The 26,265-nt window shown below is 41.4% G+C and overlaps 2 protein-coding genes and 1 long non-coding RNA gene across 4 annotated transcripts; 2 read left to right on the top strand and 1 right to left on the bottom strand.

The window, feature by feature from the left end:
• Nucleotides 1-730: 730 nt before the first annotated feature.
• On the top strand, nt 731-4,402 carry LOC144467482 (uncharacterized). The gene is made up of 3 exons (XR_013493677.1): nt 731-887; nt 3,645-3,772; nt 3,889-4,402. It is a non-coding gene; the product is annotated as an uncharacterized LOC144467482 (long non-coding RNA).
• An 8,787-nt stretch (nt 4,403-13,189) lies between these two features.
• Nucleotides 13,190-21,374, top strand: erlec1 (endoplasmic reticulum lectin 1). 2 transcript variants are annotated; one of them, XM_078160630.1, is made up of 14 exons: nt 13,190-13,478; nt 13,634-13,738; nt 14,860-14,940; nt 15,140-15,217; nt 15,299-15,359; nt 15,467-15,513; nt 15,637-15,860; nt 15,934-16,075; nt 16,168-16,329; nt 16,415-16,474; nt 18,603-18,727; nt 18,825-18,902; nt 19,041-19,116; nt 20,476-21,374. In XM_078160630.1, exons 1-14 carry the CDS (start codon nt 13,338-13,340, stop codon nt 20,545-20,547), a joined length of 1,452 nt encoding a protein of 483 aa, XP_078016756.1. In that variant the 5' UTR covers nt 13,190-13,337; the 3' UTR covers nt 20,548-21,374. The 2 variants fall into 2 exon arrangements, with proteins under 2 accessions (XP_078016756.1, XP_033468388.2); XM_033612497.2 differs by having other exon boundaries at nt 15,296-15,359.
• A 1,903-nt stretch (nt 21,375-23,277) lies between these two features.
• Nucleotides 23,278-26,197, bottom strand: gpr75 (G protein-coupled receptor 75). Its single transcript, XM_033612831.2, has 2 exons — nt 25,932-26,197; nt 23,278-25,610 (listed from the first exon to the last, which is right to left on the bottom strand). The coding sequence occupies exon 2, from the start codon at nt 25,482-25,484 to the stop codon at nt 23,844-23,846; it is 1,641 nt and encodes a 546-aa protein (XP_033468722.1). The 5' UTR covers nt 25,485-25,610; nt 25,932-26,197; the 3' UTR covers nt 23,278-23,843.
• Nucleotides 26,198-26,265: the final 68 nt, after the last annotated feature.

Raw genomic sequence — 26,265 nt, 5'->3', positions numbered from 1 at the left:
TCGAGCCATAGGTTATCTGTGTGGGTGGCGATTGTAACAGAGATAGCGAAAACATACTGTAAGAGAGCAAGAGAGCAAGAATGTTTCCAGTAAGTGAGCTCATGCTCTGAAATGAAGCACAACATGACTTGTGGCTGCATTATATTCTGGTTTATTGTCTGAGTTTAGTATCTTGTCCTCTTCAACAGTGGATATTTGTCTGCTTAATTGCTGGAGATTGGTGCAAATTGTGTTGTAATGGACACTTATTATTCTCCTCAGGTTTTTTAAACATGACATTTTCCATTTATACCAGTTTTTCTCCATTGTTGAAGGACGGTATCTTACAAAATAAAATCTATGGTAACTTATGCTCAGGACTGCAAAAAAATACCAACCACAAAAAAGAGCCAAAAATGGCCCTCAACTCTTTACGGTAATGCTCTAAAAGACATATTTTAGGTTTTCAAGCCAGAATTGCGTGCACTTTGCAGATGCAACTACAACGACAGTAGACTTTGTTTCAGTACATTGTACATTATACAGTATGTTTGTATAATGATGGGTGAATCATGAGCTAAAAGTATCCGCTCAGCAGGTCATCTGTCAGGGTTGCTGACAGTACCAGCTGGCCCGTTCTGGCTGCCAGGGGTACAGGCAGGTTAGAGGGTGGGCCTCCCACAATCATAGTTCTCCTTTCTATATCAGGGGCTGGAAACACAGCCAAGCCTGGAGTTGTGGTGTGCCGTCCTCCAGAACAACAGCATAATTGATCCAAAAAAACAACAGAAGGAAAGGAGGAGCAGATTGCCTACGCAGCCATTCATGTCCAGCACATTACTGCAGGTCCCGAGTTCAAAGTGGGTCAAGGATGAAATATCAGAATCACCGAGGCTACGAGATCAAAGGTGTGCGAGCGTGTGTATAGGTGTGTGCGTGTGTATAAGCCGGTGACATATTTTGTGGTCAGTGAAAATGATGAAAGTGTGGAGATGATAAAAAATTGAAAGCCTCCCGGACATTACTGGCAGGCAGAAGATGAATGTGTTTATGGGTTTTTACCTGATTGGTTATGTGTGAATATGTCCTCAAATAGTCCCCGATATCAGCATGTGTGACACAGCAGGACTGGGAAAAAAGAAGAGTGCATGACCTAAGCAAAGTTCACTGTTAAAAAGAGAAACAGGTCAAAGAGGAAAAGAAGTTTTACAAGATGAAAATACTTAACTTGTGCTGACACCTGACAAACAAAATTTATTTCACCACAAGTTTTGCACAGTTGTAACCTCCTCCTCTTCAGTGAGAACCAACAGGTAATCCTTTTCTCTTACTGGCAGCGATGAATTAAAACATAAAATAGTAGTTAATCAAATAAAAGCTAATTGTGAGATCCTTCGGGTCTCATTCATTACATAGTTAGACGTCACAAGCATGACTGTGCAGTTTAGTCAAGAACCGCTAAAAAACATTTCCAAATTTGAATTTACAAGCTCAATATGAGTCACTGTGTTATTTGCTTTTCCTTTTATATGTTTTACTGAGGCTTGAAATTGAATGAAGAAATAGTAAATTTGAGAAATTTGCTCTCTTTTCAGAGAGCTGGATGAATAGAAGATCCATACCACTCGAGTTTGTGCATTTACTACAGAGCTAGAGGCAAGAGGCCGCTGGCTTAGCATAAAGAGTTGAAGCAGGGGGATACAGCTAGCAGGGCTCTCACCTAAGTTACAAAATGCAAATACCAGCACCTCAAGCTCACAGCTTGCAATTTGTGAATAAACAAAAGTTTATCAATCTGCATCTCAGTCACAGACTCTATAAAAGTAATGGACATAGCTACTGTGATGTCACCCATTGGTTGTGGACTCCTGTTTTGAAGCCTCGAGTTTGGCATTTTAGCTGTCATCATTTTGGATTTTTGGAACCAATCAAGTGACCATATTTGGCCATGCCCTTAATTGTGCATTAATTTAAGCCTTAATAAAAATAAAACAGGTGAATTATATCAAAATTGGGGGAAGAAATTGATACAGCATAGTATCACGATTTTTACAGTGACAGTAGTAATATTGATTTTTTATCATAAATTATCAATATTACAAATACAAGTTAAACTTAGGTAGCCTCTTTGAATAACAAAGTTAATTGGGTTTTTTTTTCAGTCTAGATACATTTTGTTGCAAATAGAATAATTGAAGTCAGATGTAAAGATTGAAAACTTGATTTTATTAGATAAAACAGATGTTGACAAAGCATTCCTTTTTACAGTTGTGAGAGGCACAATATATTTTATCGCAATACTCAGCATATTGCAACATCAAAATAATATTTAATCGTGACTTAAGTATCGTGATAATATTGTATTTTGCTGCCTCTGGTGACTACTACCCCTATAGGGCCCCTTTTTTAATTGGGCCAGTGCAGAAGTTAGCATCGCCCTGGTTCCTTCGTCAAAAAGCGAGTGGGATTTTTTCCATAGGATTTTGGATTATTGCAGAAAATATGCTCCGCAGCAAACAAACATTTATAATACTTGCCCATTTTGTTTAGCAAGAACACCGTTTTTATTATTTTTTAAACGTAAATGCAATCGCCTGAAGTGGAAAAACTAACGTTAGGCTGTAAAAAAACTACACTACAGTCACATGACTTAACATAACCACCACAACAAGGCTGCAATGCTGTGTTCAGTGTAACAATGTTCTTTGGTATCGTTTAGCCACCTGTTAGCAACCATCTTTTTTAAGGTACCAAAAGGCTTTGAAATGTATAAGTTAAGTATTTACAGACGTATTTTATGTTGGTGTGTTTTAGACATATAACCAAACACCCATTCAAAAAAGCCAGTGACTTTGACACGAGGGAACCAGGGGTGCTAAAATGCTAAAAACTTATTTCCAGGTTTTAGAACTCATTTCTGCAGCAGTCTATGGGGACTGACTGTTTTGGAAACAGCCTCAAGTGGCCATTAGAGGAACTACAGTTCTTTAGCACTTCAGTCTCAGTCTGCAGTGTTAATTGTTGGGCACCTGTTACAAAAAACGTGTAAGTTAAAGCAAAACCTTTAAAATCACAGATTGTTTTTACATTTCTGTTTCTATACAGACCTGTTTCTCCTTGCTATAGTCTTTGTGCTAAGCTAAGCTAACCCCCCTGGCTATAGCTTCATATTTAACACACAGACATAAGAGAGATCACCTCAATCTTGAAAATACATCTTCAACCGTCACATCACTATTAACCAACTATATTAACACACAGCACATTCATCTGTTTAACCACACCTATGGGCAAATATATAGGGAAACTGTACACATTAATTTCTCATTGATGTGCTAAAAGATTCCTCTCCTCACTTCAGAAATTAAATCTCATTGTAATGAGCCGAGGAGGTTCACCTAAAAACCCTATCAAGTCAAAATTACATCTTAAAAGCAGAAGTCACAGCCAAATCTAACACCTTGAAGGAGGGCATGATTAAGTGTGTCCAAAAGTAAGGCTCTAATTTTCCAAGATAATTACCTGCCGTGAGACACTTTCTGGAAGATTTAAGGGCTGACAATTAACTTTCTGATGTAACGCCTCCCTTCATTAGCTTTAGTATCAGAGGATTCTCTCAACAGATAATTTTGCGAAATAGAATAATCATGTCAAGCACTTTCTAGGTAAAACCAGTGGCAAGTGAAATCGGTGAGCCGATCGGGGAGGCTGGAGTTTATTTTGGCAGCGTACCTCTGCATCCCAGCAGCGCTGAGGGTGAGAAGCCAAGCACTCAGCTGTGAGGGGAGCCCAGGTAAAAACTGCAGATGCATCATTAATTTATCCCAGTTTACGTTGTGGCAGAGAGTTCAAAGCTTGCTTTTTTGTTTCTCTGCGTGTGTCCTCTGTCTTCCCTCTGGTCCTGACCAGCCTGGCCTTTTGGACACTGGAGGCAGGTGGATAGCAGGTCAGGATAGAAGAGAAAGCAGCATGGATCCTGCCAGTCACACAGGGCCCAGAAGACTGAGTGGCCAGGCCCTGCAGGACCAACTGGCAGATGGCTGCCTCAGGATAATGACCAGGTGACATCTGCAGAGTGAACAAGCCATCAGGCTAACAGACTCACCTTGACCCACCAGGGAAGCCAAGCTGCCCATTCTCAACCTCCTCCTCCTGCAATTCCCTCAGGTCACACCCACAAACCGAGAAGTGTAACAGAAGTTTATTGATTTACTAAGTTTCTCAACTCCCCCAAAAAAGAGGTGTGAGAAAGTCTTGAAAAAACATTAACAGATTTTATGTGGGTGTTTGAATTGAGTTTTCTTTTATTCACTAGAGATTCAGTTGCTGCCTCTTTCAATGCTGAAGAACTTTGGAGTAAATTTGTCTCCTCTTCTTTTTCATTTGTGGTTTTTCTGTGATTCTTAGCAAAACTCCTCGAGACATTAAAATATTATCAGACAGACCAGACTCGGAATAACTTCTGGAATATGGTCGAGCTATACAAAATAAAAATTGCTGCTTTTTTTGTTATTTTGCTCACAGTGTTACTATTGACATGTGATTTTGAAAAGGCAAGGTTTGTGCTGTGTCTAAAGACTCTAACTCGTACACATTGACTACGTGATGCTGTGCACAAAGGTCATCTTTTGACAGTGCTGAGATCAGGAAAAGGTCAGACTCCTTGTGCCATTTGGGAAAGAGGCAGTGTGAGACCAAGCTGCCAATATAATTTCAGCATGTCTTTTTCATCTGAGTGTTAACACCATACATTGTTTACTAAATAGTTTACTGTGGCTGTATGACTGCTGGCAAACTGATATTAGGGATGAAGTTAGGAAAACTTTGGAGGCTGAAAGAAGTGCAGTGTTGAATGAGAATGAATTGAAAAGAGCCTTGCAGCTGCAATGCTTGTGCACACTAAGTGAAATTGAAATATGCCGTTTCTGTGTTTTGTGTTCGAGTGTTGAACAGAAAGTAAGTAAGTTAGAAAGTAAGTAAACACTGCATATGGTGAGACAGAAAGAATATTCACGAAGCTGTTGTGGGCCTCGGAGAGAAGACCTTGAATAACTTGTATACAAACATGGGCACAATGCAAGACTGTATTATTTTGTCTTTTTACTTTTACAAAGCCCAATACACCTGGATGAATCATATAACGTACAGAATGATGCGCATTATGGAAATGTGTTTTCTTTTTTGTGATGATATGAGCCTCAATTTCAAATCAATTAGAGCCACTCACTTAACTTGGAGTAGATATAAGAACATTAGAGCAAAGTGTAATAGAGGGGAACGCTCTGCATACTAAGCACAATGATTGGCTACATTATTTTGTGACGTGCATACAAATACATACAGTTCATTAAATGTGAAACCAGCCGAAGGAGCAAATAATATACATGAGGTGCTGAGATTAACTCGACTGGACTTCATCAAGACTTTACTTTAGCCTCAGTGTAGTGTCTGCAGTGGCCTAATGTGCTCAGTAATGGATACGGATGCTCTTATCCACACATTTTATACATTATTTATACATTATAGCACCTCAATGTAACAGTGAGGCCTTCTCTTTCTAGATGTTTGTATATGTTGGGTGTTATGTTATATATGAAGCACAGACTTAGTTCAGACAATAAGGTTCAGGAGTCATTTGATTAGGGTAAGGTTAGGCTAGGTTAGTTTAGGTTAGGATAGATACGTTTAGGGTTAGGGGTTAGGGGTTAGGGGTTAGGGGGTTAGGGTCTGTGAATATCTGGAGCCTATCCAGATCCATCCAAACAAAATTACTCTCTCATTACCGTCTCTGCGAGGATGTGTAGAGCAACACTCTGATCCACTGGCATGGCATCCATTTCTTTGATGTTTCACCGACTTCTTGTTTTTGCTTCTTTACAGCATTTATTCAAGTAGTTAGATTGGGTTAGGTTAGGTTAGGTTAGGTTAGATAAGTTTAGGGTTGTTCACTCATTTATGTCCAATATCATGGCTTGCTTTAAAAATTCCATATCTTGAAGTGTGAAATAGCAACCCAATGACCAGGATAAATGTTGACATTGCACCTTTCTGCAAACCACTAATGTGTAACATTAGTATGTTATTATGTAGCGGACATGCTGAAACTTTACATTTTTTTATGTTTCAACAACAGTGTGGTGAATGTGTGGTTATGTTAAGAGTCAAAAACAGCTTGGTTAGGGTCAGGAAAAGATTATGTTTTGGCTTAAAGTGCCCTGTTTTGGTGCAACAATCATGTCTGGAAGTGCCGCCAATGTCACACTAAAATCATCCAGTTTTAGAATAGAATAGAAATAGAATAGAATATATCTTTGTTTATAAATGTGTCTTTGGCTCACCAAAAATAAAAGACAACATTATAAAATGCAGACACATAGTCAATAAAACAAGCATGTAAAGTCATTACAAAACATTTAAACACATTAAATCAGCTCATTGTCCGTCTGTGGTTTAAAACTCATCAGTCACTTTGTTGAGTTAAGGATATTGATGGCGAACTGGCGGATGAAGCACTTCTTTTGTTGTTTATTTCGAACTGTTGTCTGCAGTGGTCTGCAGCTTGTTAGCCGTCTGCATGTGAAACATACCAATGTAATGTATCCGTGGTCTGCAGGAAACAAACAGTGCCAACATTTCCCTCTAATGACTGGGCTGCAAATATACACGCTGAAGTTTAAATTCTATACTACTGCCTTTGTGTGTTTACTCTCAGTTGTCCTCCATTAGTCTGATATTGTGAATGTGTTACCTATCAGCTAAGTGGTGGACAGTGTACTCATACAGAAAATGGAAGAAGCCATCATCTCTCACATATCTCAGCCAATTAAACCCATCTGCAGCCCAAATTGGTGCCAAAGCGAACTTGTGACTGCATTCAAATGATGATGGATTGTGTAGGGTTTCTTTGCATCGATAACACCAGAGCAGCCAGTCGAATATAAATGACTCAGCAAACTGAGTACATACTGTATTTCTCATGGGCAGGATAAAGAACTGTTAAGAAAGGGATGTTTATTTGCTCTGTCAATAGCTTATGTGGGTTGTTGACAGTTAAAATGATCTTTCATAGATATGATCATTTAGAGAAAACAGACAGAGATGCAATATCCTGCGTCCAATATTTCACAGGTGTTTGCAGCCAACACATATGAATTGTTTAGCAAATATCAGCATGCATTATAGAATTCTAGTTGAACCGAATACTCATGATTGTTTTTAAGATTCCAATCAGTATTAGTAGGATGTAGCATAGTTATGTGGCTTACTTTCTAATATTCAGCCCTTTCTTGCTGAATAGCTGATATTGATCAAATATCCACAGAATCTCAGTTTCCTTTCTTCGCCCGGTCCTTTGAGAGCTCTCTTCCTTACCTTGCAGTATTTGTGCCATTCACTCTCAAACTGTGAAGAACCACTAAATGACTTTCACTCTCAAAGTCTCCCTAGCTTCTCTAAGCTAGAAGAGCTTATGCACACTGCTTAGGATGCATTTTCAAGTAGTTAACCCACTTTCTGTTCTTGCTTATAGACAAAACATACTTCTGGGGTTTCAGTGACTTTTGTATCCGAGCGTAGCGTCTCTAGACTCTGTGACACAGCTTAAAGTCTGAAACAATACAAACAGCGTTTACATAAACATCCATGGTCACCTTTGAGAATGGTCATGGTCGGGTTGGGTTGCCTTGGTTGTGATGAAGCTGTAATTGGAGGTCCCCAAGCTGAGAGCTTTCTGGAAGAGAAGCCTGGCTGTAAACACAAAATATCACATCCAAATAACCAAGACCAACTCTGCATTTATATAAGGCTTGGCTCAACACCCAAACATACATTCTAGAAGTATCATAACCTCAACATTTGATTTATCAAAAACTTTGGCTTTGGTTTAAATTCAGTCAAGGGCTCTGTGTCATTACGATGCATTCATGGACTCTGGGATGTTGTGTCTCCACTGACCCCTCTCTGATATTCCTGTGTAAGAGATAAGCAGCAATCACATGCAAATACAGTGAGGACCAGCTCTGTGAATATCTGGAGCCTATCCAGATCCATCCAAACAAAAATACTCTCTCATTACGTCTCTGCGGGGATGTGGAGAGCAACACTCTGATCCACTGGCATGGTTTAAATCCATTTCTTTCATGTTTCACCGACTTCTTGTTTTTGCTTCTTTGCAGCATTTATTCAAGGAGTAGGGCCTTACAAGATTCGTTTAGCCAATAACACAGTGTTTTTATTTTGACTAAAACACAACAGGTGCATGAGTGACAACTGTGTACATGCAGAGCAGACAGGATTAGAAGAGTTTGCTTGTAAAGTGAATATGGGGAATATGAATATGGGGAAGCATACCACATGTTCTGACACTTCAGTCTTTAAGCTGGTAAACACACCCACTTGTTTGTTGATGATTACTCAAAACAGTAGTTTCAGTTTGAGCCTTTTGGTGTTTTCAGCACTCCAACAAAGTCAGAAGACAAAATGAGTCCGTATGATGTGGGCAGCAGAGAAAGGACATGATGTAATGTTTATTAGTTTGATAAGACTGCAGCATAAATGGGAACACAATGAGTCATAATTGATTAATTAAACATGCAGTAAGTCTAAAGGGACAAGGCAAGGTAAAACATATAAATTACAAAAAATAAATAAATAAAACATGTTCAAACGCTTCACCCAAATCAATATTGAATGTCATTAAGAAAATCCAGCAAAAGTGACAATATTGATCTGACGTCTGACACACTCTATGTGTATTTTTGGGCGACAGCTCAGGAGATATCTTAATCTCACTCGAGACCTTCAAATGCCAAGATTCATTTCTCCCTGCTCCCTTTGGAATGATGTTATTATGGTTGGGGAGATGACAGTTGTATCAATTATGCATAAGGTGAGGGTGTGTGGAAGGCATCTATGCAAATCAAGTTCACCCCATGGATGGCAGTGAAATAAATGAAAATGCTCATTTCAAAGTGGTGAGTTCAAGTGAGCTCCAGTCAGGCTCCGAAAAAGTCTGTGAACGACAAGGAGGATGGAGACGCTAAAGAAGTTTTGACTCATTTTGGGGGTTGTAGGCTATCTCAATTCTCTTTAGGTCTCAGGGCACTCATTAGCATGTTGCCATTTTGAAGGGCATTTGATATATATACCAAGCAGCAACCTCCAGGAAGGACGAGTGAAGCCAATGTGGAAGTGCCAAAAACTGCAGTTCGTTGAATGGCCACTTGAGGCAGGCTCCAAAAGCGAGTCAATCCCCATAGATCCCCATGTTAAAATGCTCAACTTTACAGCAGAAATAAACATGTTTACAGCCTGGCACAAATAACGGTTTTGGTCTCTATAGCTAATTTCCCCTTTCATGACAACTGTACAGGGGGTGATTTTTTTTTTAATAACTCATCCATTTAAATTTAAAACTTAAAGTTGCGCATAATTAAGGGCGTGGTCACTTTGAGTGACAGGTGGCGCCATCACAGGTGGCTAATTAGCCGCTGGCTGTCTGCTAGGTGTCATCTTAGCTAATTCGCAAGTCATTGAACCTGACCTCTCAGCCATGTTTGTGCCTTTTGGATATTTTGTTTCGTGAGGGAGCTGGCACCAAGCAGGAGCATGAGCAGGAGCATGAGCGGGAGAAGCCAACACCACAGGGCTAGCCAAAGTAGTAGCTTGTTAGCCTTAGCTAACTTAGCAGCTTCGAGCGAGGTGGGCGTGTTTAAGCAACCAGGCTTCATTTGGCCCACCTCTTTGCCCATTTTTGATTGGCCAGAAGTTGGGCAGAGTCAGGCACTGCCAAGATGGCCACAGCCAGAGCCGGCTATTTTGAGCTTCAAACCCGCTCCTCAGAAACCAATGGGTGACGTCACGGTGACTGCGTCCATATATTTATACATTCTATGTGATAAAAATGGACAACTGCTCTGTTTGCTTTGGAAAATAAGTAAATAAAAGACCTTAATTTTTATGAGGTGTGGTGATATGTCATCTTGTCAAGAGTTTGATTAGAAGATCGATACCACACTCTTGTCTGTACCATATAGCTGGAGACAGTGGCAAGTTAGCTTAGCATAAGCACCCATAGAGCTCACTGATTAATGTTATATCTTATTTAGTCAGTTCAGCAAACTGTAAAAACAAGCGTAACAACAACAACTTGCTGTTTTAGGTGGAAACAGACAAGTGTTTTTCTTCAGGCTCACCTCTCATTATGAAAACAAGGTTGCTTGCACAATGTAAGGTAACACAATGGCTAATGACAACATCAGCTTTTAGACTGGTTCCCTATAAGCCTCGCTTCTATGCGCAGTTCTGTCTGGCACCAGGTACAATCACCCGAGGAAATTAAGGCTTGATTTACGGCACAAAAGTAGTGCATCAACCATTGCGCAACCAAAATGTCTCGAAATCAGTGGGTATCATAAACTGTTATTTTCTGTGACTATCCAAAATCCAATGGAAAAATCCCATAGGCTTCTTGACAAGGGAACCAGGGCGACGCAAACTTATTACGTCGGCTTCCAAAAAAAACCCATCATCCCTGCTGCGCTCTATTTACAGCACAAAGGAAGTGCATTAACCATTGCACAACCAAAACAGGAAGAGGATAGCGCTCTTATTTTCTTTTCCAGTAGCTATCAGTATCTATTCATTCTCACAAAAGAGAATCGTGTAAGTCCTTTGCAGTTACTATCTCCAGTAGCAGAAATGGTGGATGCTGAAACTCCCAAAGTAAGTGTGGAAACTACTCGGCAAAAGAAAAAGAGCCCTGTTGTGGCTCTTAAGAAACATTCTGGGTAGAGGGGAGTATTTCCCCCACCTGCTGCCCCCTTTTTCCACTCTTTATACTAAGCTAAGCTAACCAGCTGCAGGGTATAGCTTTATATTTTTTGTACAGACATGAAAGTTCATCAATCTTCTTCTGAAACATTTCTACAGATGAGTTGAGAGATATATGTGATCATAACTATCTACGTTTTTTATCAGATAAACCAGAAACAAGACCAGAAAAATGCTGTCAGAATCATAATTAAAATTGCAAAGTAATTGTTACCATGGAAACTAAATCTATCTATCTATCTATCTATCTATCTATCTATCTGTTATAATCATATACAGTATGTAGCTACTCTGCACACATATACAGGGTGGTGGTGTGCACATAAATATTTACATCCATATGTTGTGTTTACATAGCAGATGTGTCAGTGGAAGCTGTATGTATGTACACGGGGAGTGGTTGCAGAGGGTGGATGATCTAGTGGGATGTTCTCTCGCTTGTATCCTTCCCTGTTCCTCCATATCCCTTTCTCCTCCTAATCCTCTCACTCTTTGTCTCAAAATCTCTGCTCAAATCTCTCTCTTCTCTCCTGCTTCCTGCGCTGCACATTCTCATGTCAACAGCTCCACCAACAGGTGGGGAAAAAAATGCCCATCTCAGGTTTACACTCAATCAGTCCAAGGCACTCTCCACATTTCCCCCCTGAAAGTGAAATGCAACACCACACATTTTCAAGGTCCATGCTTTAAATTTCCTGTTAACTGAGAGCTGTTTCTATGTGAACTGCTCAGGTTGGAGGGGGGGGGGCATTATTTATTTTCATTCAACACACAACACTGCTGAATCAACAGAGTCACAGGAGAAAGGAGTAAGGACACTGCACGTTTGGCACAGAACTACTCTCGTCATGGCCTGTATATAAGTCAACCGACATAACCTAGGCAATGCTCAGTAAATCGGCTTCTCAGCAGGATCTATCACACGTCGTATCTTCATATTGCCTTTCACCTTCAGTTCTGCATGGAGTCCCGATAAAACTATTAATTGTGAGACACCCTAAAACATCAGCTCTATGTCTTATAGCACACACACTTCCAAATCCATCCACTACGAGGCAGAGATGAGGCAATCTGCCTTTGTTTTATGCCTGCATGATCTGGAAACCTCTCTCTAGCATCTCAACTCAAAAGGAACCAAATGCTTCAGGCGAGCTGTGGTCTGCGTTCAATGGATTCTTTATGAGTACTATTCTCAGCATATGAGGATGTGGTTGGGTTTAGCAAGACATCGGGGAAATTGTGTTTCACTGATGAAAAGGAGGGAAGTAAATTTCACATTTTAGATCACTGAAATATTCACTTTACTGACCTTCTGTTGATCAGCTAGAGACGTACATGGTGCTTTGTTTATAGCAAAACAGTCAGATGCAGTAAACTGTTTTCATTTTGGCAATCTATTTCCAGTTTCCTTGTGCATTAATATGCATTTTGAGGTGGATAAAAACTCTGTTCACTTTTAACAGCATCATTATGGAAAATACTACTAGAAAATTATTTATTTTTGCCTTCATGGCTCATGAAATGTGGAATGACCTGCTGCTCAGACTTCACATATATTTTTTCATACTGGCATATATTGCACTGTGAGCTGGGATAGGCTCCAGCCCTCTCGCAACTCTGCAGTATGAGTGGTGGATAATGAATAATGAATACATATATTGTACTGTATTAACTTTATTTTTGAAGTTGAATTGTATATGTTACCATTCACAAACACCCTAAAATCCAGTTCTTCCTCTCTAGCTTTATGGATGGAAAAACATAATCTGATTCTGGAACAGATTCTTTATTCTCACATCATTTAGCCGAGCATAGCTGGTATCTTAAGACATTTTGGGATTTTAACTAGAACTGAAAATAAGGTTCTGTGAATCTGAGTGATGACTTTGTGGTTAATGCTTTGTAATGACTGGAAATGATCAGTGATGCTGCAAACATTTTTAATATAGCATGCAAAATAAGGCTGTACAGTGTAATTCACACAATTGCTACAGAGTGAATGCAAAATTTGTATTTTATATGATTCCTAGGGCAAAACTTGGTCATAGGTATTTAAAGTTGTTGCCACATTGACTTGAGGCGGGAATGCATATTGGCAGTAGGAAAAAATATACAAAAAAAACAACAACAATATTTTACAACTGTGGTTTACTAAAGAAAAAAGTTGGTAGCCTATTAGTTTGGTCCCCAAACTTTTAAGGTTACACTGGTTTAATGGGTTTGTTTTTGCTTTTCAGGGTGCCAAACGCTCTTGCAGTACCTGGAGTCACCGCCAGAGGACGCTGCTGTTCTTTCAGCCCATCGCAGAGGCGGAACACGACGTGGCAAGTAAACAGTTCACTTCCTGTAATTTGTGCTGTATTGACATCCGTCTCATACAGACATATCCTTCGTCTGTCAAAACCACATTTGCTCGGACTTTGTAGTAGCTTTTAATTCATCATTCAGGCCGCAGTTAGGGTGAGGTGAGCCGGCTGTTATCTTACACCAGGAGCGGGCTGAAGGAGCTCGGCAGCCGGACAGGAGACATGACGGCTGGGCTGCTGGTGGTGATGGTCGGAGGGCTGCTGGAGGTCTGCAGCGGCGTCTCAGCAAACAGAGGAGGGTACCCGTCCTTTACAGATGAAATCCCTTTTAAAATCAACTGGCCAGGCGCTGAAGTCACGCTGGTATGTCTCCCTTTTTAGGAAAAGTTTTTCGGGGAGCAAATTTACTGTAAGAGGTTGGGGGGTGTTATAGTTAGCTATGTTCACAGATAGTTTCCTCTGTCTTCATTACTGTTACGTTACAGTGTAAGTAACAAGCCTTTGTCTGTGGATTTCAGCCAACGTCAGGTGTACTGTACAAGGAAGATGACTTTGTCATTATGACAACAGCAGAGAAGGAGAAGTATAAATGTCTCCTGCCTTCTCTGACATCAGGAGATGAGGTAAGCCATCAGCATTTCTATTGCTTCCACAGGTAATAGTTACAAACTCATTACAGATATGAAGTAAGATACACACATGGTGTGTTATAACTGTCATTACTGTAAAAATACAGAAATATCTGGATATGATTGCACAGTAAGTGGTTACAGTATTGCATGTGAGGAAATTGCACAGGCTTGTTACACAGTAAAAATAAAATGAGGATGTGGGTATGTGCATATGTATGTAAATGATTATGAATGAGTATGATATATATATGTATAACCTGGGCTAAAAATAGTGCAAACTAGTTGTGATGTTGTAAGTGGTGGGGATGGCGGCACAGACAACAGCAGTGTTACGCTGTCTTATTATTCCTTTATTTCATTACTTTCATGGTCTGGTTTCAGGCTTCCACAAGAAAAGGATGTGTATAAATATTCATTTAGTCGTATGAAAATTTCTTAAAGTAGCAGGCAGTGTCTGCTTGGCAGCTGTTAGCAGGATAAAAGGTTAGATTTAAGTTTTCTACCATGACTTAGAGAGTTTCTTTTTAGACATGTGAACCCTTAGTAATGTTACAAAAAAGGTATGACACAACTCTGCTCCTTCAGTCTTGAAACATTTCAGTAACTCCCTGTACTACACTGCATTGCATACACTGAGAGATGTGCAGTCTGTGCTGCATCCTCAATTGCATAATTCAATTTTCAATTTTATTGACAAAGCCCAATACTACATATCACATTTTGACTCGCAGGGCTTCCCCCCCAAAAAAACCTCTAACAGGGACAAGACGAACCAATATCTTCCTTTAATTTAGCTGCAGTTTGTGACTTGTTTTATATCTTTGGCCATCATATCTTTGCATCTAAAAAAGATGTAGCTGTCCAACAAAAGGATCTGAATGACCTGCGTAAGATTCCACATTTTCTAAATATGGCATGTAAACCCCAGAGGGAGAGCGTCCCTGTGGATAGCAGTGTCTGTTCTGTTCAGTTGAATTCTGTGATGCTAATCTGTGTTGTGCTATTTTTTTGTTTTGGTTTGTTTCATTTGTTTTTTATTGCTCCTGTTTCTTATACGCTGTCTTATCTCCGTCACCCTTAATGTATTTCTTTGGTGTATTCTGTCGACTTAGGATGACGATAAAGATTACAGTGGGCCCACTCCGGCTGAACTGCTGGATCCACTATTCAAACGAAGCAGCTGCTCCTACAGGGTGAGACCTCACGAGTTTCACTTTTATTTCCCTCTGATTTCCCTACCGCTCTCAGAGAGACTGAAACTGTGTTCAGATGGACTTCACGCTACATTAGCAGAGCATAACTAAAAACTTGATGTTAAGTTTCTGCTGTGGTGAACGATGGTGTTTGGTCATGCATGACTCTAAACTCACTCTTGCCTTGCCAACATTGCAGATTGAGTCATACTGGACATATGAAGTATGTCATGGAAAGCATATAAGACAGTATCATGAAGAGAAGGAGACTGGCCAGGTCAGTGTTATTAGAGGGTAAAATCATTTTCAGATGACATGAGTGAGAAGTGAGCACTTATCATGTGTGTTTCCACAGAAGATTAACGTTCAGGAGTACTTCCTGGGTAATATGGCACAGAAGAGCCAGTCAACAGAGACAGGTGAGTTCATTTGTGAACGAAACTTTATGATATTGTTAGAAATATGTTATTCAATGTATTCATCTTTTCTTTATGGTGCTAAAGCTAAATAATCTCTTATTTTTTAGATAAAGTTGAAGAGACAGAAAAAGTTAAATCAACAGCTGAAACTGAAGTAAGTATAATGAAACTCGAAAACGAAACTTCAGTAACCAACCATATTTGTCAGGCCAGCTGTCAGTTCTCACATTTGTCGTGTCTATTTTTTGTCTCCTTCACTCTTCCCGCTTGTGTCCAGGTGCCCACTAAGAATATAGAAGGCCAGCTGACTCCCTACTTCTCGTTGGAGATGGGTAACGGGACTCCTTGTGTGCTGAAACAGAACGAGGCTCGCTCCACGTCTGTGCTGTACGTCTGCCATCCGGAGGCCAAGCATGAGATCCTGTCGGTCGCTGAGGTCACTACCTGTGAATATGAGGTGGTGGTGTTGACGCCGCTGCTCTGCGCACACCCAAAATACAGGTAGGTGGAAATACATCTTAGAAGTATGTGTACGTCTTGTGTGCATTTTCTTAATCTAACTGTTTCCTTGTAGGTTCAAGTCCTCCCCAGTGAACGCCATCTTCTGCCAGGCTCTGGCTGGCTCCCCTTTGCGGCCTCGTCGGCTCGCCCAGTTGGATAAGGAGCAAGAGGAGCAGCTTAAACCACCTTTCAGCGCCACCACCGAGACCAGAGAGGTGAGACATGTGCATGAGTATGACAGAGGGGACAAATGGGGACTGCCTGTACTGGCGACACCTGGCTCATTTATATCTTTGACGTGTTACAGGAGGATACGTCACCAGTGAGAGAGGAGGCCTTCACCTCCACTCACAAACCCATGACTGTGGGAGGACAGTCTCAGGTCACTGTCGGCACCACTCACATCTCCCGCTTGACGGATGACCAGCTGATCAAGGAGTTCCTCAGTGGCTCATACTGTCTGCATGGGGTGAGGCATGCTCCATCTAAACCACCTGAGCAGTGTTTCATAAACCACACAGGGACATATAATCCTCTTGATGTGTGTGTTTCAGGGGGTCGGGTGGTGGAAATATGAATTCTGTTATGGAAAGCATGTCCATCAGTACCATGAGGTAAGAGTCCCTCCTTGTTAGTGTGAGTGTGTCAGTGTGGAAGCTGGGTGATTTATGTGGAGTATCTAAAAAATAAAATTTCAATTCAATTTCAATTTCAATTTTATTTATAAAGCCCAATATCACAAATCACAATTTGCCTCACAGGGCTTTACAGCATACGACATCCCTCTGTCCTTATGACCCTTGCAGCGGATAAGGAAAAACTCCCCAAAAAAAACCCTTTAACAGGGAAAAAAAACGGAAATGTATTCTTAGTATTAGTTTAAGCTGGTAAACTAGACTGTAGGGCTGTAACTAACAGTTATTTCCATTATCAATCAATTTGCCAATTATTTACTGATTGTTTTGCCTATAAAATGTGAAAAGAATAGGTGTCCTAAAGCCTAAAGGGCTGTCTTCTGATTTCTTGTTTTGTCTGGCCCCAATCAGACACAGTTCCTTTTAGCAGCCTGGGGTGATTTTTTGTAATTGTTTTCAATGAGAGTGAAGCATTTTACTCGCTGTTTTTGCAACGCTGAGCACCTCACATTCTTCCGCTCTATGCGGCTTGCATTTTTGTAGGGTTACCCTGAACACTTCGAGCTAAAAAGAACTTAAACTCAAAGCGGAAGAAGCGCTTAACATCATTGCTGTTTTTTCCTATTGTCCAATCACATGAATTGAGATGTGGCCCTTCTGTGGTAGCGATAACAAATAGTAGCAACGTGCATGGTTTGTATGAGACTAACATCGGCTCACTTTCAAAGTGGCACTAGGAAAGCTGCAAGACATATCTGAACAAACTGTCAACTCGACAGCAAATTGTCAAACTGTCCCCGGCTTATCTTAAGCCTGGTTCAGACCAAAGATTCACCCTGCCGGTTCACACTTAAGCAACTAGATGAGACGGTGTATCATCTCTGTGCAACAACTCTCTGTACCTCCGGTCTGTTTGCAGCTTTTCAGGCTTATTTTGTGGATGAATGTAATTTGTAGCTTTTTAAAATATGAATGAGGATAGTGATTGTGAGATACTGGTTACAGTTGCATTTGTAGTAGTGATGAAAAACAAAACAAGCATCAGGTGGACTGTATTCATAATACACACATACAGCGAGCAGCAGCAGCGACTGAAAGAGAGGGCTCAGCGGGGACAGAGCACCTGCTGTAGCAAGCAAACATGCCCTCTGTGGTCATTCTGAGTTGAGCAGCAGACTTCAGTACAACCTGATTTGCTGTAGAAACAGGTGACGTGTCTTACGTTTTAGAACCAGCGCTGGTGATTTGACCAGCTGAGTTGCAGATGACACCATCAGCCAGGTTGAGTCAAACTCAGATGCCAAGGCCACACCACTGCAACTTTTCTTCGCAATGTTCTAAAACAGTTTCATCTCGCTTGGAATCATTGGGCTAAACTTGGCTTAAAAATAAGACTTGAACCAACCATCATCCAGGTGAAGCTCCTGGACCAGCTGATGGTACTCCCTGTGATTTCTCCTCTTTCTGAGGGTCTCATGTACACACACAGATCTCCATTTCCCTGTTACCAAGGTACTTTTTGGTAACAGCCTCTCACCCTGAATCACAGCCTTCCACCTGTCTTTTCTTCATGCAGATTTTACAATACAGATCTGTGAGTTTACTTCATAGCTAATTACAAGTTAAGCTAAAGACAGGTGACTCAGTGGTTGCCTAGTAACAATTCAAAAAAGATGCAGCTAGCTGCAAAACGTGCTTTGTCTGATCGGGGACGGCTTCAATAAAGAGTGGCAGAGTGGTGCGCCTCGCATTTTTCACCCTGCAGAACACACTGTCATATCGGGCCCTACCAGTCCAAAACCCAAAGACACGCAGTTTGTTATTGCATAAGGCAAAGACACGTAGCAAATACTTACAATAAAGAAGCTGGAAATGAGGAACTTTTGCCATCTTTGCCTCAAAAATGAACATATCCAAAATAGATGGCAATTCATTTTCTGCCACTTGATTTATCACATAAGTGTTTTGGCTCTGCTTTAACTACATAAACATTAGCTAACAGAAAATGTGTAATTGCATAATTGGTTTATTTTAATTGTATATATAGGATTGTCCGGTACATTAGATTGCAGTTGTACAGTGATGAAAATGTCCCTCTGTGCCGCAGGATAAAGAGCAAGGAAAGAATATTGTGGTGGTCGGGAACTGGAACGCCCTGGAGCACATGGAGTGGGCCAAGAAGAACGTTGCCAGATCCTACCAGCTCAAAGATGATGGCGTGCAGAAAGTCAAGTAAGCCATTCATATTGTTGAATCCTCATCTGGATGCAAATTAAACTGAGATTGTTGTTGATTTTTCTCTCTGTTCATCCTCTCCACTCCTTGGCAGGTTGGTTTCCCACTTCTATGGCCACGGGGATGTGTGTGATCTGACAGGGAAGCCCAGACAGGTCATTGTCAAGCTCAAGTGAGTGAACAGTCATGGGCGGGGGAGGAACCACAGCGCCAGCTCAGTGTCACTGCCCTGAGTCAACACATGAGTATAACAATACCCCCGATGTTTCCTAGTTGATTCACTCGTCTCTTTTCCCCCTCTCTCTGTCAGATGTAAGGAGTCTGAGTCTCCCCATGCTGTCACTGTCTATATGCTGGAGCCTCAGACTTGTCAGTACATCCTCGGGGTAAGTTCTCTAGTAACCAATGAGTCGCAGTTACTGGAAAAAAAAGCTGTATCAGGTTAATACTGAACCTTAGCTTGAGTGCTAAACTCTACTTCAGTTTGGAGAGCTAAATAAACGGAAAGTCCAAACATATGTAGGTGTTTGGGCAACGCTAACTTGTTTTTATTTGTCCACAACACAACTGTGACTCTAATGCAGTTGTTTCAGATTTTCTTCATTTTCAGGCTGGTTTTGAGGATTTGAAGCTAAATGTTGTGCCTGGGGCACGTCGTGTATTAATGATACTCGTTACCTGGAGAGGTTGGAAAAAGATATACGTTTCTTCCCTGTTCCAAAACAAAAATCAAACCCTGAAAAGTGTAGGGTTAGCTAGCTAGCTACTGAAGATATAGCCTACTGAATGTATACACATGCTGCTTTTGCTTTTTAATGATTATAATAGTGAAAAAAAAGACCGACACTGCTGTACAGGAACCAGTGAAGGGAAGCAGGGATTTGCTGATATTCACCCAGCTGTGTGTCATCGCATTGTGCGCAGATGGAGGGTGTTTGGCTTCCCTTGGAGATCCCTGCCCATCCGGTGGCGAAGGTCTGGGTGCTGGCAGCAGCACCAGGACCTCTGCCTCTGCCAAAGACCTCTGGCAAAGCCAAACACTGTTCATCTGCACACACTGCGATGCCACCCAGCTGGTTCAATATCAGCAAAGTTTCCCTTTATATTCATTGTCTTCTGTGGCGATCAGCAGTGATGTGGTGGTTCACTTTTACACTGTGATCTGTAGCCTATAGTTCGGCTTTAGCTTCTAACTATCTTTGTCTTTTTAACCTGTTGTTGCTGCTGAGTCAGTTTGACATCCTGGATATATCCTTCAAACACAGACTGTAGACCCCTCTGTCTGCTTCTCTCTGGAATCACTGTTTCATTTTTCCCAAAATTATGCTAATATTTTTTGCAGTTAGTGACACTGTGGGCTCCATGCTTAGTGTCAGACTAAGCATGGAGCCCACAGCCCACATCACAAAAGGGCGGGGCCTAGCAAAAGGTCAATTGATTGGTTGTTTGGTCTAAACAATGTCAGAAAATGGCGGGAAATGTTGATAAGTGTTCCCAGCGGCCAAGATGATGTCCTCAAATGTCTTGTTTTGTCCACAACCCAAAGATACTCCCTTTACAATAATAAAAATCTCATTAAGGAAGCTGGAATCAGAGAAGTTGTAAAAAATACTCAAACCAATTATCAAATTAGTTGGCAATTAATTTAGTAGTTGACAACAAATCAATTCTTGTGTGCAGTCAGGAGGCCTATAATGATTGTCACCACATTTAAGGTGATTGACATTGGTGTTTTTTCCCCCTAGGTTGAGTCTCCGGTCATATGCAGGATTCTTGACACTGCTGATGAATATGGACTTCTGTCAATCTCCAGCTAAACTGACAAATATCATATGACAGCAACGGCGCATGAAGGACAAAGAGAGGACGTACAGAGGAAGGAGCACTTGAAGAGAGAGGACAGTTATCATAAAACAGAAGCCTGTTTGATGGAGGAAGAGAGATGCCCATGACACTGTGCTAAAAGCCAAAATCGAGGTGAAACTTGGTCCCGAGGCTGGACTTGACGTAGCCAGGGAGCATGGCCTCAGCTCATGCCCTTATCTGTGCAATGGGTAGTGCTACATCACAGCCTGATCCAGCAGACTTGCTCAGACTTTGTGAAAACATGGACGCCTCGCTCCACAAGGCAGTGGATTTGTTGCCTGTACCCCATATCTATGCTTCACTTTGTGTTGATTGATTGCAAGCAAAGGAGTGATGAATCAGGGGATTCATAATCATCAGGAGAATCACATCGTTCGTGGTGGTTTTATTGTCTTTAAAGTTTATTTTTGTGTTTGAGTGTGTGTGTGAGTGTGGTATGAAATGATTAGCTGCTTGACCCTGGCACTTTGTACTTGTAGATATGCAAAAAGCAAGTGTGAAAATGTTTTAGCAGCTGTGAGAGTGAGTATCGTGTTAATTTACAGGATGAGTGAGTGTAACTTATGCATTAGACGGTGCTGTGGAATAGCAACAGAGGTGAGTGGTTGATTAAAATTCCCTGTAAGTTTGTTGGCTGTGCAGAATGTCTGTGGGTTCCTGTAAGAGGTATTCTGTGGTTTTATGAAGATGCGCACTGGGAGCCTGATCACTGCTGTATCACAGGGATACAAACCAATGCATTTGCAGCAAAGAATAAAAACTGAAATGTGAAACCTCATATATGGTGTTGCATTACTACACAGGAAAGACATTTGCGATATAGACCTTTTCATTGCTGTTCTGTTTCAAGGACAACAGCTTTAATCCCTGTGTACTTCCTGTCAGCATAAGTAAACATTTCAACAGGAAATACACTGGGACCCATTTACAGTGTTTGTGTTGGTCTATAAACTGTTTAAAACTTGCCAAAATAAACATTTTAAATGGGCTTAAGTGTATTTCCTGGTCGAATGTTTGTTAATGCAGTCTTGACAGGAAGTAAACCAGGACCAAAGCTGCTCTTTGCAACAGAAAAGCAGTGAATCAGCAATAAATGTCTCCTCTTAATGACTGTATGTATATCTTTCAAAGCAAGAGGTTTTCCTTGGTATTTATTACCATGAGAAGCACATATAAAATAATGAGTCTGTTATGTCCCTCCTGGAAAGAGCATAAAGTGTGTTGAGCCTTCATTGATGGACATGTAGTTACACTGAAGGCCACTAGAGGGTACTGACGCTGTGTGTATAGTATAACGTATATATAATCCTTTCCAATTGTGAAAACCTTTTTATTTCCTTTCATTTATCTAAATGAAAACAACTGGAGCTGCAAAATAATTAACACCACTCTAATTTACACTGAGGTGCTGAACAGCGACCACTGCAGTTATTTCTATTTCTAATCGCAGTGATTTTTAGTTTTAAAAAAAATATCAGACACTGCAAAGCTTCATCTGTAACCTCAGGGTATAATGTAAAGAATACCACGTCAACATTTGTGTGTGGATGTGGACATAATTGGAAATAATCTGAGATTCCATCACTTACATGAATATATCAAAAAACAGAATAATGTAGTGTTGGTTGTGAGACATAAAATGCCAATTCAAACAGTGTTGTTTCTCTGAGTTATCATCACTTTGGGTTTAATATAACACAAGTATGTTGTTTTCACATTCTTAAAGGGGAACTGCCCATTTTCAGAATTCATACATGTTATTCCTGTGGTCTAATACAGTCCAAAAATATTAGTAAACATGAACCGATCCCTCTAAAATCCAAAAACTAGAGTGCTAAAACTTCAATTTGTGATGTCATCAAGTATTAAGTCTGGAGCTGCTCCACAGACAATGAATTTGGAGAAATGTTAGAGACGATAATGACAGCACCCAGGGGAATGTTGTGAGTATATGGGTACATTTTCTGTTTCAGAGCTGAGAACACTACAACAGACTAAAGCTCATTTAGGCTAGTTATAAAACACATTCTGTGGATCCACAAAATCAGGCTCCATTCATTGTCTATGGAGCAGCTCCAGACTTGATGCTTAATGACATCACAAGTTTGAGACTTAAATCTGTATTTTATGGCTTTAAAAGACAGTAGCTCATGATTACAAATATAATGATTGAACTTATCCAGGCCATGTAAATAACATACTGGCATTCTTACTTAAGGTGGTATTCTCATTTAACATCAGGTGTTCAGTCCCAGCGGGCCTGAAATACTGTCAAGCAGCCAGCATTACGATCATTTCATTATAGCTACTGACACAGCTAGCAATAATAAAACTAGGGCTGCAACTAATTATTATTTTTATAAGCAATTAATCTGCCATTTTTCTTGATTTTGTTTTGTCTTAAAAATATCAGAAAATAGTGGACAATGGTTATTATGTTTTATAAGGTGACATCTTCAAATGTTTTTTGTCTGACAACAGTAAAACCCAAAGATACAAATTTCACTATCATATGACTAAGAGAAGCATCAAATGCTAACATCTGAAAATCTGTAACCAGCAAAAGTTTGACATTTGTTCTCAAAAAAATGAAAGAAACGTTGACTCAGCTTCTCATTAATTTTCTGTTGATCGACTAATCAATAGCTCAAGAAAAAAAAAAAATTGAAAGCACAGATCCATTGCACTTGCCAAACATTTATTGTGTTGAAAAGTGTATGAGGTTCACAAACACATTTCTCTCAAGAAGCAAAAGTTCATCAAAGTGCAACCACATGCCATCAACAGCCATGTGTGGGCCTGTGCAGGGTTTCAGAGCAGCCCGACACTACAGCAGCTTATATCAGCGCTCAGCAACTTCAGCAACTTCAGCCAGAGAGAAAACAGCAGTGATCTAGCAACTGCAGTCTTTGGCTGCAATGAAAACCTACGGAGCCTTGGGTTATATTGGCACATGCTTGTGCAACACGGGCAGATTTATGAGAAAATGCAATATCTGTAAAAGAACAGACACTTCCATTACAAATCTATTGCTTGTCTTTAGTCTCATGGCAAGGCTTATAATACTGGTTCTTTAATTTGTCCACTCAAGAAAACATAACATGTATTTCCACTGTAGAAGAGAACAAAAGGTTAATACAGATTTCAAATACATAAAATGGGCTGTTTTTATGTTCGTCTTTTGATTCATATTTGATTTAAAGCCATGTCAACATTGTCCAAACCTTTCTGTTTAGCAGCTCTGTGATTAGACTGAGGGAATGGGAATCTGGTGCACTGAGGTGCTTTCAAAGTCTTGTAGTGCGTCTTGGTGAGTGTGGTAGTGCATGGCTACATAAGATTTGGCGAAGGCAAACGTCTGAGAGCTGACAGGTTGCAGGCTGGTGGGGGAGCTGGGCCCTGCAGAGGGACTGCTGTTGTATATACTGTAGTAGGGCTCAATGCGGGTGTTGATAGGTGTCGAGGTACTTGGGGGGCGAGGTTTGCGCGCACCTGTGGCCCTTGGACTACCAGCGCAATCCCTGGAGTGACTGGGCCCGCAGGCCTGGTCTACCAGCCTCCTCTGTGGCTTGGGTGACAGTACATAGGCCGAGTTGGTCTCATGATGGGAGGATTTATTGCGATTGACTTCCAGGCTGCCCTTCCCCATTGCATGCAGACGAGTCTTTTGCTTGCAACAGAGAAAGCCCAGTGCCGCCCACTGAACACAGCACAGCACACGGCGTCGGAGGCCTGCGCTGTTGCGTGAGTACACAAAAGGATTGATGCCCGACTTGAGGAAAATGAGCACAAAGCCACACAGTTCAAACTGGTAATGTGCAAAGCTACTTTCTGGTGACAGAACATCCTGTGCCAGTGAAACTCCCATGGGCAAGCAGCAAAGCAGCACAGAGAACACTATAACTACACAGGTGACAACTGCCTTGGAGTCCTTGGCAGTGGCCAAGTTGACTGTAGACACCAGCTGACAGCAGGTGGCTCCTTGGGCAGCGCCTGGAACCAGAGGCTGGCTGGTCTTGTTAATGTAAGAGTGTGTCTGAACGTTCTGCAGTTTGTTGTAAGTCTGGTTACGGTACAGAGAGGGGCCTTGAACAGCACACTGCATGCTCTCAAAGCCTGCTGCAATGAGAGGTGGTGGGGGTGGAGGGCATGTGGCATCTACAGTGATGACAGGACATTTCCTCACTTGTGCGTTCTTCCTCAGTGTCTGAGCAATCATCAGATAGGACACAGACACCACAGCGACACAAAAGGCAAAGTCTGCTAGGTAGACATACAACACAACCCTGGCCTGTCCACCTCCCAGGCCAAAGTGGGGCAAGCAGGGTCCATCTCTACGTGGGTATGCTCGTATTGTAAGGAGAGCCGCCATGGTAAAGCTGGACGTCCACAGCAGCGCAGTGAGCGCCAGCGTGCAGGGGAAGGAGGCGGTGCGGTTTGGCTGCTGCCCCAACACCATGCGCAGCCTGTGCAAAGCAATGACAGCCACCGTCTCCAGGGACATGATGATAAAGCCCGAGCTGGTCAAGTGGAAGGCGAAGCAGAAACTCTTCGACACGCCGTCCCCTCCACCTGCATCCAGGAAGAGCACCAGCGCAAACATGGGAGCAGTCACACAGCAGATGAACAAGTCACAGAAGGACAGGTTGAGGATCATGAAGTCAAAGTTGGTGCGGAACTTGCGAAACATGGGGTCAAAAAAAGAGAGGAACACCACCAGGTTGCCGTAGGAGCCCAGGCAGAAGATGAAGATGAGCAGGAGGGAGCAAAAGGTCAAGGTGGCGGTGTGAATCACGGCCCAGCCTGATGGGGTCGTGCCCAGGGTGCCATTGAAGGTCTGCTGTCTTGGCACATCCACCAGGTCTGATGGTGTAACAGTGGTGTTCATTGTATTATTAACAATTTATAAGGATCCCACAGTCATCAATTTCAGTGTTATTCCTCGTGTATGGACGGAGTACATGATGATCACAGCATCTGCTGCTTGTGCCAATGCTGCCACCTTGGTAGAGTGCTACAGAGGATACAAAGTCATATATTAGCTTTAATGCTGTGCAGTAGATCACATTTAACAGGCCTAAATTCATAGATGATGAAAGGGAGTGAGGCAAAGTCAGCCTGAGGTGTAAATAGGTACATTTTTAATATGGAGCGGTGACATGTTGGACACAAGGTACAGTAGGATATAGCTATGCACCACTGCATTTGGCCAATTATACCTTACACACAGACACACAGACACACACACACAGCGTCTGCTTAAATCCAGAGGAAATATGTGTATTGCTGTTTTTAATGTATCTAATACTCTATGCGATGAGAAAACATTACCTACCATCTGTAATCGATCGTACCTCCATCATCACCATCACCATCATCTGTTACAGCCCATCTTCATTTTTAAGCAGTATGATAGTAAGTGAACGCACCGCGGCTCTGGAAAAAACGTATTTCAACAGCAAATAATCCAAAACAGAGCAGCCCACTGACAAGCACTGACATTAAACACGTCTCCTCACATGTCTGTATTATTCGTTAACGCGTATGCAGCGAAATTAGATGATAGCATGTTCGTTTTCTTGGCGATATATCCATTCTTATACAGAAGCGACGGCCACTGGACGTGCACTGAAAAATGAGTATGAAGTCACTGCCTACGTATCTGGGCA

This window comes from Epinephelus lanceolatus, chromosome 17, assembly GCF_041903045.1.
Source record: "Epinephelus lanceolatus isolate andai-2023 chromosome 17, ASM4190304v1, whole genome shotgun sequence".
NCBI classification, from domain to species: domain Eukaryota; kingdom Metazoa; phylum Chordata; class Actinopteri; order Perciformes; family Serranidae; genus Epinephelus; species Epinephelus lanceolatus.
The sequence above is the reverse complement of the archived record's forward strand: the minus strand, read 5'-3'. Positions and strand labels throughout refer to the sequence as shown.

What these genes read in the sequence shown, in the direction of transcription:
- erlec1 (XM_033612497.2), top strand. Translation starts at nt 13,338, where the DNA reads ATGACGGCTGGGCTGCTGGTGGTGATGGTCGGAGGGCTGCTGGAGGTC. An exon ending in CTCTGACATCAGGAGATGAG is followed by an intron (nt 13,739 to 14,859) that starts GTAAGCCATCAG and finishes CTGTCGACTTAG; the next exon opens with GATGACGATAAAGATTACAG. An exon ending in TGCGCACACCCAAAATACAG is followed by an intron (nt 15,861 to 15,933) that starts GTAGGTGGAAAT and finishes GTTTCCTTGTAG; the next exon opens with GTTCAAGTCCTCCCCAGTGA.
- gpr75 (XM_033612831.2), bottom strand. Translation starts at nt 25,484, where the DNA reads ATGAACACCACTGTTACACCATCAGACCTGGTGGATGTGCCAAGACAG.